The 18,568-nt window shown below is 34.1% G+C and overlaps 2 protein-coding genes across 12 annotated transcripts in view; one reads left to right on the forward strand and one right to left on the reverse strand.

The window, feature by feature from the left end:
* The window catches only part of LOC143231669 (hemicentin-1-like), a 180,556-nt gene extending 163,988 nt beyond the window's left edge, over nt 1-16,568 (reverse strand). The window contains exon 1 of one of the 4 annotated variants that reach the window (XR_013017105.1): nt 16,167-16,564. Coding sequence is in view for 3 of the 4 variants with exons in the window: in XM_076466244.1 (XP_076322359.1) it covers nt 16,167-16,239 (73 nt within the window). In the remaining variant the exon portion in view is untranslated. Of the gene's footprint in view, nt 1-16,166 lie in introns of all 4 variants that reach the window. The other 3 variants (XM_076466244.1, XM_076466243.1, XM_076466245.1) reach the window with 3 other exon arrangements.
* A 401-nt stretch (nt 16,569-16,969) lies between these two features.
* LOC143231671 (uncharacterized) overlaps nt 16,970-18,568 on the forward strand; it is a 126,815-nt gene continuing 125,216 nt past the window's right edge. For 6 of the 8 annotated variants that reach the window (XM_076466248.1, XM_076466252.1, XM_076466247.1 and 3 more), the window contains exon 1: nt 17,082-17,253. In XM_076466248.1, the coding sequence (XP_076322363.1) occupies nt 17,199-17,253 (55 nt within the window). In that variant the 5' untranslated portion in view covers nt 17,082-17,198. Of the gene's footprint in view, nt 17,254-18,568 lie in introns of all 8 variants that reach the window. The other 2 variants (XM_076466250.1, XM_076466253.1) reach the window with 2 other exon arrangements.

Raw genomic sequence — 18,568 nt, forward strand, 5'->3', positions numbered from 1 at the left:
TCTCCTATAACATAGGAAAAAAGACGCCAATAACTACATGACGTGCCCATAAATATAACAGCACATTTTGTTGACGTGAATTATCGTTTACGTATAGAAGAAGGAAGTCTAAAAACGTGAATACGTATTACTACACCGGACATTGGATAATCTTTTTGGTAGTCGTTACTTTGGTCATCATTGTTCTTTTGTCCACTAATGACCTCACGTGAACTGCTCATAAGATTTCAAAGTTGTTTTTGTTTGTTTGTTTTGTTTTCTGAAATGCTTTCTAATGTCGGAGATCAGCTGATCTTCCTCCCTGATTACACTTTCTGGAAGTTTAGTTTCTGGAAAAACAAAATATGTAATTGTTCGGATTTTCTTAACTTTTCTTATGTGAAAGGCCTGGCATGGCCAAGCGCGTTAAGGCGTGCGACTCATAATCCGAGGGTCGCGGGTTCGCATCCACGTCGCGCCAAACATACTCTCCCTTTGAGCGGTGGGGGTGTTATAATGTGACGGTCAATCCCACTATTTGTTGGTAAAAGAGTAGCCCAAGAGGTGACGGTGGGTGGTATGACTAGCTGCCTTCCCTCTAGTCTTACACTGCTAAATTAGGGACGGCTTGCACAGATAGCCCTCGAGTAGCTTTGTGCGAAATTCAAAAACAAACTAAAACAATAGTGAGCTGATCAACCCTTACTGATTTACTAAAAAAATAATTAACTTTTGCACAACAGAACAGGTTGAAGACTAGTTTGAAGTAAAATTACATGTGAAACTAGAAAATTAACAATCAATATAAATCGAATGTAACAGAGAGTTGATCAGTTATCGACCCATGATGTTGTGAAACCATTAATCTATTTTTTTTGCTTAAGTAAATCAATGGATTTATAACGTTCTAATAGGATAACCCGAGACTTCGTTCACTTTACGATAAAAGATGGATTTAAATTTCTCTTAATTCTGCTTTGTAAAATGTGTGTGAAGATAAAAAATATGTGTGAGTAAATAAACTATAATTTTGTTCAAACAAATAAGCTAAGGTTATTTCTTTACTTTCTAAAGGTCGCTCTTAGGCCATTTAGGTCATAGAGAGTTTCATTCAATCTATCAAACGACCCCCCCCCTTCGAAATAACAGAAAGTGAAAACCCTACAGAAAATGATAAATGCTCTGCTCTGGAGTTCTGTATATATTGAGGACTTAAAGGTTTAAAGCAATACCCATTACTTGAGACTTATGAAACCCAACAATCTCGTGTGAAATCCCACGACATCAGACTGTAAGTGGACACGTTTTGCTGTCTGGTGACGGAAGAAAAACTGCTAATTTTAAGTTGTTTCACATTCTTTCTATAACATTTATTCAGTAAATTGAAATATGAATGTGAAGATTTTGATAGAGCATGACAGAAACAAGTCATTCATGGAGGTAATTTCATTTCCAGAACCTTAAAAGTTTTAGTAATGCAAGCCATCATCTTCCGTCAATACATCTGACCCCAGGAACACATAATTAAACGTGATTTGTTTGAAAGACTAGCAGTCATTTGGAGTCAGTATGTTTTTAAGAAGTCATACAAAATACAATTGTAGTTAAATGTCTCTCTTACACCCGTCTGTTAAAATAACATTTTTAATCAAATAGCTCGGGTGAAGACAGGGAAAACTTGATGAGCATGTATATTAATAGAAAATTATACAAGACATCACGTGCGTTAGAAATTGTTTTTCATTAAATTATTGAGTAATAAGCTCTTCGCAACACCATAATATTAATCGTACATTCTTTTTTATGATTTTGCTATCTTTAAGTTCTATTTTGTCCTAACAAATCAACCTTTGACAATGTCCTAGATAAACCTTATGATTCCGTTATACACCAATAGTGCTTTCTAAGTGTCGGTTCTCGACTCTACTGACTAAACTACACGTTTTGATTTATTATATCTTTCAGAACAAGGTGTTCGCTACTAAGTACTTTTCAATGCGTGATAAATGGTCTAAACGGACCCTATGCTCTTATTACAGCTTTTGATTTACATCTACAAGGATGTTTTCTGACACTGATTCCATTGTATACGAATCATTTGAACAAAACTCTATAGCGGGTTTAAATTGCTATATTTCTCTTTAAATACGTTTACAATTCCTTTGTTTTTTCCATGAAATAAAAATACCGGCGTCATTTTCACAGAAATGAGTTTATGTGTTTACATTCAACATTTCTCTTGTTGTCCTGATATTTTATTTCTTTCTCCCCATTTTCGGATAACTACTTTACACTTCGTAAGGATACAATTCCAAACTGTCAAAGTACGTAGCTAAGTTATGAATAACTGACGATGTTCTTGAAACGGAAAGTACAGTCACAGAACGTTCTCGGCTATATTATACTAAAACGCTTATGAGTAAGTTTCATAAAGTATAGTTTAAAACTATATTCATTATACAAGCTTAACATGGTGATTCTAGGACACGAAAGCATCTTAATGTAACATATGTAATAAATATAAGTCTGAAAATAATTACCGAATTTCGAGATTGTTGTTAACATAATGACTCCTGTTTGAACAATATTGCAGATCGAATTTGAAACATGCGTAGATCTCATAAAACTACGTTAGTTTAAATGATTATTATTATCTGATGGAAAGAAAGTTTTTAAGATGGATAAACGTTTAGTTTAGGTTAAAACACGGTAACGTATCAAAACGAACGTGTCTGTGTTTTGGTTTTTGTTAAACAAAGGAGCTGTCTTTGCTCTGTCCGTTACAGATATCGAGATATTGAATTTTAGTGTGAGAAACTGTAAGGCTTCCCACTAAGCCACCGAGAATGCACGTAACTGTAAATTACTCGAAATTTCTAATGTAGCAATGAATCAAAGATCTCTGGTGATGCTACCAAACTAGATTTCAGTGATACAGGTTATAAAATCTAAAAGATGACGACGGACAGTTCCACAGATGACTATAGCTTCACAGTTTATAAATCAACAAGTTGTAATATAATAATATATCATTATTTATATAAGAACTATTTCACAGAACGTGTACTTCGATTTTCAAGTATTCTAACGATTACTCTAAATTACTGGTGCACTAATTCTCGGTGATTCATTTTGTCATAATATAAAACCACACTGAAACGTATACAACAGGCTTCCAGAGAGAATACAATGCGAAATGTTTTACAGTTTTCTCTGTAAGTCATCCACATTAGCCACTTTAAGACTAAACTGGCCAAAACGTGACCAGTTATTATTTTTGAAGTTACACTATTGTGAATAAAATATGTAAACTATAATTACAAATAACAAGTAATGTTATTAATAAATTAGTTGGTTGAACACACTATAAGAGTAAATAGGATAAAATATTTATAATTTATCAAATTCTTAACTTGGGATAAAAACTATTAAATATATATATATATACATAGATACACATATATCAGAATACTGACTCCAAGTTCATTTTTTACCTTTCTCGACCCCTAGCGGTATGTCTGTGAACGTACAACGCTAGAAAGTGGATCTTGATAGCCGTGATGGACAGAGTACATATAACCCTTTGTGTAGTTTTGTACTTTACTAGAAAAAAACAACATTATATATATATATATACCTTTTTTTTTAATTCGAAAGCTATACGCCCTAGTACCGAAGACACCTGGTGTTGGACATTAGAACTTCGAAAAAGAAATAATAAACGAATAAATTTCTTAGAAACGTATATTTATTGTGATAGATAATTTATTGTTACCAACTTGTTGATGTAAATTTTGTGAAAAATATATTCAAATATATCTGCGTCAGGAACGTGATTTTAACTATTTAACAAAATGCTAAAACCGGTGCAAATATTTCTATTATTATCACAACTACGTGTTGGTTACACAAAAAGAAACTTGAAAATTAACATATAACCGAAAATTATCGTTAAAGAGTATTTTAGTAACATCATCCGTATTAAGTTATACAAAAACATTAACAGCACTTAATGTTAAGTTTGGGCTTTTAACCAAAGTAAAAACAATACAAAACTCAAGGCTGTAATAAAGCTAATGAACATTACGACCCAATAAGACGAAATGAATTGTAATTATTTCAATTAAAATTAAGGTTAATTATTACAAGATAAACGACATATTTTTGAACTTCATGTTAAATGTATTTTCAAAGTCACTGAATACAGCACATTTTACTTGGCGCGTCAATTACAGATATATATGAAAAACAAGATATCCATATTTGGACATTCGGATGTGGTAGAAACACAATGATTATTTTGCATGTTATCACTACCTTTAAATGTTTTAACACTTCAACGTTAAAGAATGGATTGTATTCAACGCCAATGGTCATTTATGGAGGTAAATGCAAGTTTTTTTATCCAGCATCCTAAGGCTTCGTGAGAACTATTCTGTTAAAAGCAGTTTCTTCTTTCCATCATGTCTACAGATTTTCGAAAGATTTTCTCTTGCTTTCCTTGTGGTTAAACCAGTCGTTACAATTCTGACTCCGTTTTGGTCATCTGCTACATATTGCTACACCTCCAGATCGTGACTGGAAAGACGTGGTGATAAAAAGATAACCAAGCAGAACACGCTGGTTCCATACATGTTTTATATATGTCGTTTTAGAAGAATTTTCCTTGTAAACTTAGTTCAGTTTTGTGTATGTATGCATACTTATTGTTGTTAATGGCAAAAAATCCTTGTAAAAATTCCGAACCCCAACTATAACGACCAATCAAATCAGTTTCAGATTAGGCACGTCTCCTTCGGTTTCTACAAGAGTGTTGGATATGGCGAAAACCAATGAGTTTGAACAAATCCATAAAAAACACACTACACAAGATAGAAATAATCCGTGTTAAGTGAACGTTTATATATTATTCATGTAAATTTTGTCATTCACTAGCCACAAAGAGAAAAGCAAACGAAAGGTCTGAAATGTAAAGGGTATACTTCAAATCAAAACGAAAAGAAACTAAATACACTGTAGCAAAGATATAGTTAATTGACACACGGCGGTTTTAAAAAACAAACAAACAGATATAGATAAAGTTAAGAAAACTGTAAAGGTAAGTATTTTCATAGTTTTCAAACACAACTAAGCGTGTATGTTTTTCTTCTAGAAAAGTCACATCAGGCTAACTGCTGTGTCCACCTAGGAGAATTCGAATCCCTGATTTAAGCGTTGTAAGTCCGAGACTTACTGTTGTCCCACCGGAAGACACACTTCATAATAACATGATAACAAATTTGATAACAAATGTCGCTGTCATTTTTCTATTGTTTTTTTTTTATTATTATTAGTGTTATTACCAGACGTTTGAAAGTTCTGTTAAAATTAATGGTTTGTTTTTTTGAATTTCGGGCAAAGCTACACGAGGGCTATCTGCGCTAGCCGTCCCTAATTTAGCAGTGTAAGACTAGAGGAAAGGCAGCTAATCATCACCACCCACCGCCAATTCTTGGGCTACTCTTTTACTAAAGAATAGTGGAATTGACCACCACTTTATAACGTTGCCCCGGCTGAAAGGGCAAGCATGTTTGGTGTGACGGGGATTCAAACCCGCGACTTTCAGATTACGATTCGAGTGCCTGAACCACCTGGCCAAGCAGGACCCGCCCATTATGGAGTTTTATGCTTCATAACAAACCATATAGCATTCTGTTTATGTGTGTGTACTTTTGTAGCAAAGCCACATCAGGTTATCTACCGAGTTGCATTCTGTTTAACCAACTTACTTTTATATCAGCGATTTCTTGCGCTAGGATATACCGTCAATTTAAAGAAATTCTACGTTTTACATCTCGGACAAGTTCTCTCTCAAATGTTCCTGTTCTTCATTTTTAAGTTACAAGACAAAAGATTTATTAGTGTGGAAAAAAGTTTCCTAATATAATTGCCAGTATATTTTATTTCACTTTATAACGAACGAGTTCGTCACTTAGCGGGAACTATATGATTCACTTTAAATAACTTTCATGTTGGCTGGAAAAAAAAACACAACAAACACGTTCTATGACTCCATCCGCAACAGAAATAGCCTAAAACGCTTACAAAGCAAAGACAGACGAGATGAAACACGTTAAGTTTTGAAGGGCATCTACACTTACAAAACTAAAACCAAACTATTGTATTACCTTCTCAATCACTTGCAATTTTTTATTAATTCTTATGATTTAATCTAAACATTAATAAACACATTTTAATTCTTAACAATTGTAATATGGTCTAAATGAAATAAACCTACTTGTCTGTACAACTGCTGGGATATTTTCACGTCTCTAATAACTTATTTACAGAAGGACTCTAGGGATGTTCAATGAAAGTAAGATGGCCTCGTCTTCCCATAAACAACGAAGACGCAAATGAGAAATCTCGCAGCCTCTCTGGGATAACTAATATAAAAAGTTCACAAGAGTGTCTCATCTTTTCGCGTCCAATAACAGGTAATTCCGTCAGGATAACATTTCCTCTAAGAGTTCAAGTACTACGCTAATAACTATTTGTTCACTGCATTCTTGCCAAAGAAGATTCTTTTGCTTGAAGTATATTACACTGGATCTACTATTTAATGGGAAAACAACCTCAAATTAAAGAGACAGTGAGGCTTCATTAAAGTTGAGGAAAGATCTATTCTCTTTGAACATGATCCCCAAAGCAATTGGACTGTACACATGTATAGAAAGTGTGGACTAGAAAAAAGGATGGCCTACAGAAAACAGTAACTTCTATCACTATGTACAGTGAATAATCACTTTACGTTAACTCGCTTAACTTTAATGTTGTTAACGATATTAAATAGTCGAATTACAAATTCATTTTAGCCCTCAAGGTGTGTATTTTTCGATCTTTCATTAAATTAATGTAACACAGATATTTATGTGTGCAAAATACATGTAACACTGCCGTTCAAGAAAAATAGCCAACGTAGTATTATCGCATACCACCTCAGATTACGAATCGCACGCCTTAACGCGCTTGGCCATGCCGGGCCCTAGACTTACAAGGAAACAATATTTTGTCCGATTCCTCGCAACGGATACAACAGATAGCCTAATGTTGCTTCACGCTAAAACGAACAGACACAAGCTTTAACTGACTTAGTTTTGGTTCGTTTCTTTCTTTCGTTTAGAGCTATCTTTTCTAAGACTACAGACATACCACTGTGTTATTCGAGAAGTGGGGGATTTTTTTGAAAAGAGCCTTAAGCGTATAAAAGTAACAAATACATTTAAAGTGTTTCCTTTACTTCCGCTTGGGGGATTGTGTGTAGAAACTGAAAGATACAGTAATGAAATGTTTTTTTTTTTTAATTGAACTGCTAATGTTTTATCATCATACATAATATGACCACACAAGCATTAATCACTGTACGTTTGATGTTCTAACGAAAGAAAATGGAAAATGATTATTAGTAAATATATTTTCTGGTTTGAATTTCACACAAAGCTACACGAGGGCAATCTGCGCTAGATGTCCCTAATTTAGCAAGGTAAGACTAAAGGGAAGGCAGCTAATCATCACCACCCACCGCCCACTATTGGGTTCCCCTTTAACCACTGACAGTGAGATTAACCGTCACAAATAATGCACCCACGGCTACAAGGGGGAGCATATTTTATTGTAGGGAGATTCGAACCCGCGTTCTCCAAACGGGAGTCTATAGTTATAACTGTCTGATAATGCTGAACTTGCATTTTCTCATCGCGTTGTCTTCTTAGCTTCATGGAAATAATTTTTTAAGCTGTACGGATACAGTCATAAAATAATATTTACATACAATTTATATTTTTGAATACAGCGGTGACGTAATTATGTATTTTGTTACTATTTGCTGATTTGTTGACTTTAATATTCTATGATCGTTCTTCTTAGTTCATGGTATGACTTTATACGAACTAAACTAAAGACTTATTTTAAAGCTAATTTATAATTTTTTTATGTAAACACAAATTCAAGTAAACAAACTTTCTATTCCAGAGTCACAAAAATATTCAAGTAAAAACTAGGTCTAAACATTGTTGTACATGTATCTGAACAACAACCCTTTGCCAAGGATGAGCCGTCTTTTAGTCCTGCCAAAATAGTAACCCAATCCCTATTTACTAAGCTAACAGCGCCCCCTAGTTTTTAAACAAGAAAACTTCATCAATATTACACACACACGCATATATATATTTTAAGTTTCTTGTGTTTACATTATGCGCATAACACGTGACATTAAATTAGTAAAGTTATTAATCACTTGTAATGATTTGAGATTTTGATTATAAAAATATTCATTCGATGGAGATACTTAATGCAGGGGACGCTGAATATATTGAAGGCAAGTTGTTTTCTTAAATTATCGATAAATTTTCCATTAGAAAACATAAATTGTAATTATAATTTCGTTTATTTGTTTAGATTTTAAAATTATAAATATTACTATTCAGGGTTTTCATCATGTCAGAGTTTAAGAGTACAATTTGCTTTTACGATATCAAAGAATAATTTTAGTTTGTCTCACTTATCATGTGTCCCCCTAGTACAATGGTAAATCTACCGCTTACGAGGCTAAAATCATGGGTTCGATTCCCCTCGGTGGATTCAGCTGATAGTCCGCTATAGCTTTGCTATATGAGTACACGCGTATGCATTATGACACCACTGTATATATTACCACATAGTAACATGTATATTACTCTTACTTCTTGGGTTACGAAGACGTACATGTTAAAAGAAAACACTATCGAAGTGAGTAGAATCAAAACATATAAAGAGAGAATGGAACTTTTTTTTTTTAAAGCTACAAAGCAGTTCGATTAAAATATTGCAATATAAGCCACTGTTGTGATAATGAAACACATAACCAATTTAATCTACAATGATGAAACACTACACTAAGACATACGTCATCAGGATCACAGATACTCCTGAAAGACAGCTAGAAATAACATCACTTAAACAGGAAACGATCTCATAGCGTTTTAAGGCCATGACTCGCAAATGTTTTATTGGTAAAGACAGCATTCAGTTCACTATCATTTACACTACTACATTACGTCAGGGACATTAATGCTAAAAACAACATTATTCTCGAATTTCTACGCAGTAACCGAAGACTAATTACAACTAATTCTCAATTTGTTCTTTTTACTTAAACCTTAAATTTTGTGATGTGTCGTGTAATTTTCAGACTTGTTTGTGCGTATGTTATTTTGTTTGTGCTAGACGTACGCTATAAAATGTCGTAGCTTACGTATGGCTCAAGATCTTTTAAAAATTAGCTTTGATTATCCGTTATAAATTCATCTAAGATATTCTGAAGACGCAGCTAAGTCGAGCACAATATGCATATATAAAAACAGTGAACTTATTTGTAACGCGGAAAGATACGTTAAGAATTGGGAGCAGTTAAATAAAAACCTGTTTAATCACCTTATTTGTTAATCTTGAAAATAGGCCCACAGTGGCTCAGCGGTATGTCTGCGGACGTACACCAACAATAAACTTGGAAACTTTCACATTTAATTCAATTAGAAACTTGAGTTTTCTTACTATGTAGTAACGAGTGAATAATTTCAAACAATACTGTGTCCAGAAATTTCATAAAAATTCCTAAAATAAAGTTTTATTGCTTTTATATGTTCGTGCAGAGCTACACGATTGCGGTAGCTACCTCTAATTTAGATCTTATATTGATCGGTAAGAGTCTTCTTTTAGCTTTTCCCTATCGTTGAGCGTGTGTTTTTCCTAAGTTTCAAACAGCGCATTCGAGCAGTGTTTCATGTTATATTAGTTATCATAATTCTCTTCATTACCACTAATATAGATCTGAAACTGTACGGTAAACCAGCTAGTAGACTACAGAAAAGGCTGTCTCCATTGTTAACTGCTGGGCTAAGCTAATTGAATAGTAGGGTTAAAACACGATCCCAAAGCGAGGAGTGCGACCTTACGGCAACAGGACGTACAACATGGACACTTGAATCCACAGCCAGGAAAACTAAACATCATGCCACACCCAGCCTCCAAGAAAAAAGAGAAAATTCTAGTTATTAGTTTTTAAACTCGAAGTTGGATTCTTAGAGTGTGCCTGACAAAGACTGATTATTTTCAATTCATTGAAATTGTTCAATGAGATATAATTTATAAAAATCAGGTAAAGTTATGTCTGAACTTCCAATACAAAACCTGGCGCATATCGGTAAAGCCAATTTCCAACCAGAGTTGGTTGTTGTTGTTGTTTGTTTGTTTTGTTTTAATTTTGAGATTAAGCGACAACTGGGTTTGAAACATCTAGAAGCATCTGACGTCGAAATGATGAAACACATGTATTGTATAGTGACACTAACTAACTTTGGCCTATACGTTCTTTGTATTGTATAGTGACAGTAACTAACTTTGGCCTATACGTTCTTTATATTGTATAGTGACACTAACTAACTTTGGCCTATACGTTCTTTGTATTGCATAGTGACATTAACTAACTTTGGCCTAAACGTTCTTTGTAGTGTATAGTGACACTAGCTAACTTTGGCCTATACGTTCTTTGTACTGTATAGTGACTCTAACTAACTTTGGCCTATACGTTCTTTGTATTGTATAGTGACAGTAACTAACTTTGGCCTATACGTTCTTTATATTGTATAGTGACACTAACTAACTTTGGCCTATACGTTCTTTGTATTGCATAGTGACATTAACTAACTTTGCCCTAAACGTTCTTTGTAGTGTATAGTGACACTAGCTAACTTTGGCCTATACGTTCTTTGTACTGTATAGTGACTCTAACTAACTTTGGCCTAAACGTTCTTTGTATTGTATAGTGATACTAACTAACTTTGGCCTATACGTTCTTTGTATTATATAGTGACACTAACTAACATTGGCCTATAGTTCTTTGTACTGTATAGTGACTCTAACTAACTTTGGCCTATACGTTCTTTTTAGTGTATAGTGACACTAACTAACTTTGGCCTAAACGTTCTTTGTACTGTATAGTGACACTAACTAACTTTGGCCTGTACGTTCTTTGTAGTGTATAGTGACACTAACTAACTTTGGCCTGTACGTTCTTTGTATTGTGTAGTGACACTAACTAACTTTGGCCTATACGTTCTTTGACTGACTGTCGTTTGCTTTCAGACATGTGACTTTTTTGTTTTGTCATTCTTGCTGAATCGTCTGTATATTTGTTGACACCGAAATGAATTTAGCGAAAAATGAAATTTATTATTTAACAAGATCTCAAAATAAAATCACTGTTTTTACCAACTGCTACTAAAAGACACGAATGTCTTAAAGAGAAAAAAATATACAGCATATATATACCTATTACAAGTGTTATAGTTTGTGGCTTTTTCAGTTGGAATATTATTTTTAAGCGTCACTCCTTCCATGTAAAGATTTGCAATGCAGGAAGTCCTTCTTACTACACTAAATAAGGTTCGGTATCCAACACTTTCCAAATGTATGTATATTTACTTACTTTATTATTATATTTGCCCCAGTGAATTTGCGGCAATGATGAGGGCTTATAACGCTAAGAATCGGGTTTTGTTACCAGCGGTGGACAAGAATAATGTTTGCTTTATTTTTGAATTTTGCGCAAAGTTACACAACAGTAATATGCGTTATCCGTCCCTAATTTAGCAGTGTGAGACTAAAGAGAAGGCAGCTAGTCATCACCACCCACTGCCAACTCTTGGGCTACTCTTTTACCAAGGAATAGTGGAATTGACCGTAAAATTTTAACGTCCCCACGGCTGAAAGGGCGAGTATGTTTGGTCTGATGGGGATTCGAACCCGCGACCTTCGCATTATGAGTTGAGTGCCTTAACCACCTGGCCATGCCAGGCCGACAGAATAATCTAACAGCAAATAAAACACAAACAGCGTTTTTATTTCTTACACTTACAGGGATTATTTTGCAATGTCATCTTAGGCCTAACTTAAATCTCCTGAGGTGATTGACAGTAATTTCTAATCATTACGACATTTTGTTTTATGTCAATTTCACTCAGAAATGTATATTAAATTAGCTATAGAGCAAACTAAGGTAATTTTTGTTTCTTAATTATGTTTCTAGTTTATAATTTGATTTGGTCTGATAATGTTTGTATAGCGTTCTTGATTATTTCAGCATAATAAATGTATCATAAATCGGCATCATAGCTATATCTTTAATAAACTCTCAACTTTCAGAAAGCAACAATATTATTTAAATATGAAGGTCAATAAGACAATTCGACAAAAATCAGTTACATTTTTGTTTGTTGTTTGTTTTGAATTTCGCACAAAGCTACTCGAGGGCTATCTGTGCTAGCCGTCCCTAATTCAGCAGTGTAAGACTAGAGGGAAGGCAGCTAGTCATCACCACCCACCGCCAACTCTTGGGCTACTCTTTTACCAACGAATAGTAGGATTGACTGTAACATTATAACGCCCCACGGCTGAAAGGGCGAGCATGTTTGGCGCAATCAGTTACAACTTTTATAATTTTTGAGAACATTTGTAAAACACAACAAATAAAAATATACAGCACACTGTAAGGTTTTATTTTAATATTTGTAGAAATGTTAATTTTTAAACAAAAATGATAGCTTTTACAAATCTTAAAACATTATAAGTTACGTTGTATTTTGTTTTTTGCGGTTAACTGTCATGTTGTTAGTTTGTAGTCTTTTTTAAATAAGTTTATTGTTGTGTTTATTTCTATTTATTTATAACAATTGTTATGTTTATTTTTATTTATGTGTAACTATTGTTGCATTCAATTTGAGAGTCTGTACTGTTGTTATTTTTTAGGTTATTTAAACTTCTGATATGATAAGTGTCGAAGGCTTGTCTCCATTTTTCAAAACTAAGCCAATTAAGCTCAGAATTTTGTATACATTCTATAAACAACAAAGAAAGGGAACCACTACTGAGTGTATTGAATATGCAAGTATACATAGGTCAAAGGGTATTAACTTTGCTATGAACGGATGTGGCGCAATTTTATCTTAGTAATTTAAACTTATTTTATAATATTTGCGTTATGCTTATACAATCCATGAGAGCAATTGCTGCACATAATCAATAATAGTTACGTTTTTTTTCTTCTATTATATAATGAACGTAGTCATAATCTTAGCAGTTCATACATAAGATGCGAGTCAATAGCTTTCAGTTTGTTAACGTTCTGAGCGTCAAAGCTTCCAGAGAAAATGTTTTAGACAACAGAAACTTTTTAAGGTCCATGAGCATATCATTTTATTTACTTTAACCCCAAAATAAATTTAACACTATTACGTATCCGAGCCTTGCGTGACGTAAAGGTTATCGTGTCAGACTGTGAACCTGATGGTTAATTGTTTGTGTCCTGTTGCCTAAACATTGCGCTATACTCTTTGAGACTGATAATAAGAGTAGTAGTCATATTCCGCTACTTGAATGGCCTAAGCGTTAGCAGTTGGTACTGTTAACAGCTAGTTAGCTGCCTGTCCTTTGGTTCATCTATTTAAAATGAGCTACTGTTAAAAAAGATATCTCAAGACAGCTAATATGGGTATTATAACTTTTATTAAAGTGAAGTAAAGAACAACATTTATACTTTCTTAGATCATCTTCAGGTTACAAAGAATTTAACAAGAGCTGCTGTTAGTCCTCGTGTAAAAAGTATAACATGTGTGAGAACATTTTTATAATATGTCTTAAAAATGTTTAGTTGCAATGGTTAAACTGTAAAATTCAAAGCAGATAAATTTAGGCTAATTCTACTTCACTCCTTTCAAGACTGGCCAGATGGTAGATAGAATCAGTTACAATCTAACATAGCTATTGGCCAGATGGTAGATAGGATCAGTTACAAACTAACACAGCTATTGGTCAGGTGGTAGATAGGATCAGTTACAAACTAACACAGCTATTGGCCAGGTGGTAGATAGGATCAGTTACAACCTAAGACAGCTATTGGCCAGATGGTAGATAGGATCAGTTACAAACTAACACAGCTATTGGTCAGGTGGTAGATAGGATCAGTTACAAACTAACACAGCTATTGGCCAGGTGGTAGATAGGATCAGTTACAATCTAACACAGCTATTGGCCAGGTGGTAGATAGGATCAGTTAGAAACTAACACAGCTATTGGCCAGGTGGTAGATAGGATCAGTTACAAACTAACACAGCTATTGGCCAGGTGGTAGATAGGATCAGTTACAACCTAAGACAGCTATTGGCCAGGTGGTAGATAAGATCAATTATAAATTAACAAAGATATTGGCCAGATGGCAGTTAGGATCACTTACAAACTAACAGCTAATGCAATTATACGTGTAAAATGTTAGCTAAATAACTGTAGCTTACCTCTCTGTAAATGTATGTTAAAACGAAAGATTTGCTTAGAAACTTCCATGCCAACTAAGTGATGAAATTTAAGCCATTATGTATTATGTTACAATTGTATAAATAAAATGCTTCCTTTTGGTTGTATATATATATATATATATTAGTTTGTTATAACTTATAAAACAAGCTGAAACAAAAATAAATGTTACAGAAAACGCTGCATTAATTGAAGAGATCCCATGTTACAAGCTATAATGTGGGATCATAAAATTACCTCAGGTTTTGGAGGTGACTGAAGGGGTAGGACCAACGTGGTGGTGGGGATACATCGTCTATCAGTCTTTACGTCCTTTCGCCAGTCTCACATAAAAAATAAAATAGTATCAATAGATATAGATATAGAAATTAGGAGAGCGAGATGCGGGTGATCAAGCCCACAACGTCCCACATCTATATCACCCTTCACTGCCTACAGGCAGTTGTAAGAAGGTGACCACTGTCCAAAGTAAGGCCCAGCATGGTCATATGGTTAAAGCATTCGACTCGTAATTCGAGGTCCGCGGGTTCCAATCCCCATCATACCAAATATGTTCGGCTTTTCAGTCATGGGGACGCTACAATGTGACGGTCAGTCTCACTATTCGTTGGTAAAAGACTAGCCCAAGAGTTGGCGGTGAGTGGTGACGACTAGTTGCCTTCCCTCTAGTCTTATACTGCTAAATTAGGGACGGTTAGCGCATGCAGCCGTTGCGTAGCTTTGCGCGAAATTCAAAACAAAGTAGCTCCAAAGTAAAGAAAAAAAACTAAAAAAAAAAACAATATGTATATATCAGAATAGTAATAATCTCTGTGAAAAAATATTTTTATTTCTTTCCTCTTAGAACAGTCATCTCACTTTTTCTAGAAAACCAATTTATTAACGGTATTCAATATACATATCTGTTCGACGAAAAGTCACAACACGGTACAAGTTTGTGCATAAGATTAAGTGTAGTCGAAATATATTAACGTGAGTAACAAACCACGTCATATAATTTCTGGGCAAGCTGAACACGTCCTGTTTACCGCACTTTATATTAATTCTCTTCCAGCGCCTCTCGACTTATCCACTTAACGTTTGTATTGAAATTTAGGGCTAACCGCATGAAATTATTTTAACTAACTTATAGTATTTATAAATAAAATAGTTTTACTTTTTTCCATCTGCCTTGACATGTTACACCTAGTTTCCTATACCTTCACAATAACCAATCTAAATATGTTGTTAGATATATTCGTACCAAATACGTACAGTTAGTTTTTAAAACGATATCTGTACTGGACGAATATATATATTTTTAATTCCTCATTCACACTTATCAAGTATTTGATTTTTCTTTATACATTTGGTATAGTGAAACACGCCCTGGAACAAAAATAGCAGAGTGATCATCTCTCTTAAAATAGCCTGCTGACTCTGCGAAACCCGGGCGAAGAAGAGGAAACGGTGGCTGTCATAGTTTATGTGTTTAAGTTGAAAGAAGTCGCAAATATGAAAGACAAAATGAGTCTATAAAATTATATTTATACTCGAGAAATACTAGACTACACATTGATAAATAAACAACGCATACTGTAATACTAGACTTCACATTGACAAATAAACAATGCATACTGCAGCTTTATTATCTAAAGATTTTAAATTTATTTATTTTATGTTCAGTCCAAGTTTAAGAAAATAATTTAATATGTAGCAAACTTAAAAAAAACGCAGAGTATGGAATGAAGTTCAAATTCTAACTTCAATTTACGGATAAACAAAATTTGACGTAATTTAGAAACACTTAAGAAAGGATTTCTCACCTTTTCCTTTAACACAAAACGGGAACAGAAAACAACAGATGATTAAGTTCAAGAATCTTCTCTGATTAATCATATTGCACGTGCGCTAAATAGTCAGAGCTCTTAGAAACGAAACGAGAACTTATTAACTTCACTTAATGGTTACTATAAATCTCACTGCCCCTTCTTGTTGTCCAATGTTCAGTACTGGCGCTGATGTTCCTAAGCGTAATCATATCAACTGTTCTCTCAATACGGCGGACCAGCCGCCGCTTTTCAATCTAACTCTTCTACGTGGCAATCAGTTTTCTCCCGCACGAAGAATGCAACCGACGTCTGCTTTGCTCTCTGATCAAATCGCCCGTTTGCCCTATCTCTGCAAGTGCGCTCGTAAGTATTCGCCGTCGAGGGGCGCTGTGGCGCAAGGCACGTGGAGAAATTTTCAAAAGATCTCTCGAGGTACTCTTCAAACTCGCCCGCCATACAAGGACATCTGGCGACAAGACAGAGTACTAATCTACATGATGTCATGTATGTGGTAGAGATGTCACGGTAATCAGGGAAATGAAAGCTATTAATCTAATTCTGAGGCTACAAATAATAAAACATAAGGCAAACTAAAAAAAACACAAAAAAAAACCATCAGAATACATTGCTGGTTATTTCAGTAAAAGTTTCAAACCACCTGGAAAAAAAATCTTAGACATATATGCAGATAAATAAAACATTATTATTTGAAAAGAAAATATTCTTCAACGTAGCCGCTATTTAACAGGTGCACAACTACTTCGGAATTAAAACTAACTTGACAGCAATAATAACAGTTGCGCGTCTATTGAGCGCGCGACGTTTGGCTTCAAGGGAGAAAAGGAACTTGCGCAAGCGCACAACAAATTTTCTCCTATTTTCGGAAGCCAGGTGGTGTAGCATAGAAACTGGGCTGACTGTTTGTTAGTTTAATACGCTAGCGAACTTCGTGTTGGAGACCCGAGTGCGAAGTAAGGTTCTAACATCTGAGGTGTACGCCTGGACCAAGAAGACAGGAGTCGCCACATGTGTGACGTGATGTCGGCATTCATTCTTCTGGTGATGTTTGTGGCTTTCAACGGTATGTCTGTCTCTCCCAGAAATAATTTAAAATAAAAGACAACCTATCTAAAAATGAATAATTTTATTAATTATTGCTCTAAGATAACTTGTCAATAATGGATATATTCAGATGAACATATTTTTTTTTATTTTATATTCAAATTGTTTTATATAACTTATCTCTCGTGCCACTTTGATTACAAATAGTTATTCATGTTTGGTATTGTTACTTTCTTTAACGCCTCGCAGTGGCACAGCGATATTTCTGCGGACCTACCATGGTGGAATCCGGCTTTTGATACCCGTGGTGGGCAGAGCACAGATAACCCATTACGTTAACCTCAAACTTTCTTTAATTCACGTGATACTGTCTTCCTTATCAGAAACATAGACATATTTGATTATAATAAATACACCTTTTAACAATAAAATATGAGAATACATATTTTGCAAAAACAAAATAGTTGATACATAAAAATATATGTTTTCAGTTATCACTTTTACACATTACACATTCAAAAGTATAAACAAAAAATTATGAGTAATCAGAAGATTTATGCTAATGTTTTTTTTTTTTGTAATATACCTTTTAATTATTAAATATATTTCATTTCAGTGGGAAATCCACATGCATCTGTCCAGATAAAGTGTTTATGTTGTCATAACGATGAATGTTTAATGTGTTATATTTAATCCATCAAAGATAGCGTGAAAGTTTTGTATTGATAATTAATTACAATTTCGTGGAAAATAAGTTTGTTTGCTATAAAATTATTTGTAATTATCACTAAGTTATATATATAGACAAAGACGAATCACGCATGATCAAACTGAAACTAATACTAACCACAACAGCAAGACGTTGTTTGTCATTAACTAGAATCCTCATGAGCGCATTTGGGACACGTCAGCATTTTACTGCGTTTCCGAGGCCAACCGTACAGAATTAGTGAATAATTGTATTCAACACGAAATCATTTTCAAAGCTATGATTTTAACAGGGTTCATCAACATGTTAAAGGCCACAAAGTTCGAAAATTTTATCAAACTAGTATTATATTAGGTTGTCCTTATTTGAAAACTTTATCAAACTAGTATTATATTAGATTATCCTTATTCGAAAACTTTATCAAATTAGTATTATACTAGATTATCCTTATTGGAAACTTTATCATACAAGTATTATATTAAACTATCCTTATTCGAAAACTTTATCAAACTAGTGTTATGTTAGATTATCCTTATTCGAAAACTTTATCAAACTAGTATGATGTTAGATTATCCTTATTTGAAAATTTTATCAAACTAGTATTATACTAGGTTATCCTTATTAG

Source organism: Tachypleus tridentatus, chromosome 11 (assembly GCF_004210375.1).
Source record: "Tachypleus tridentatus isolate NWPU-2018 chromosome 11, ASM421037v1, whole genome shotgun sequence".
In the NCBI taxonomy this organism is placed as follows: Eukaryota; Metazoa; Arthropoda; class Merostomata; order Xiphosura; family Limulidae; genus Tachypleus; species Tachypleus tridentatus.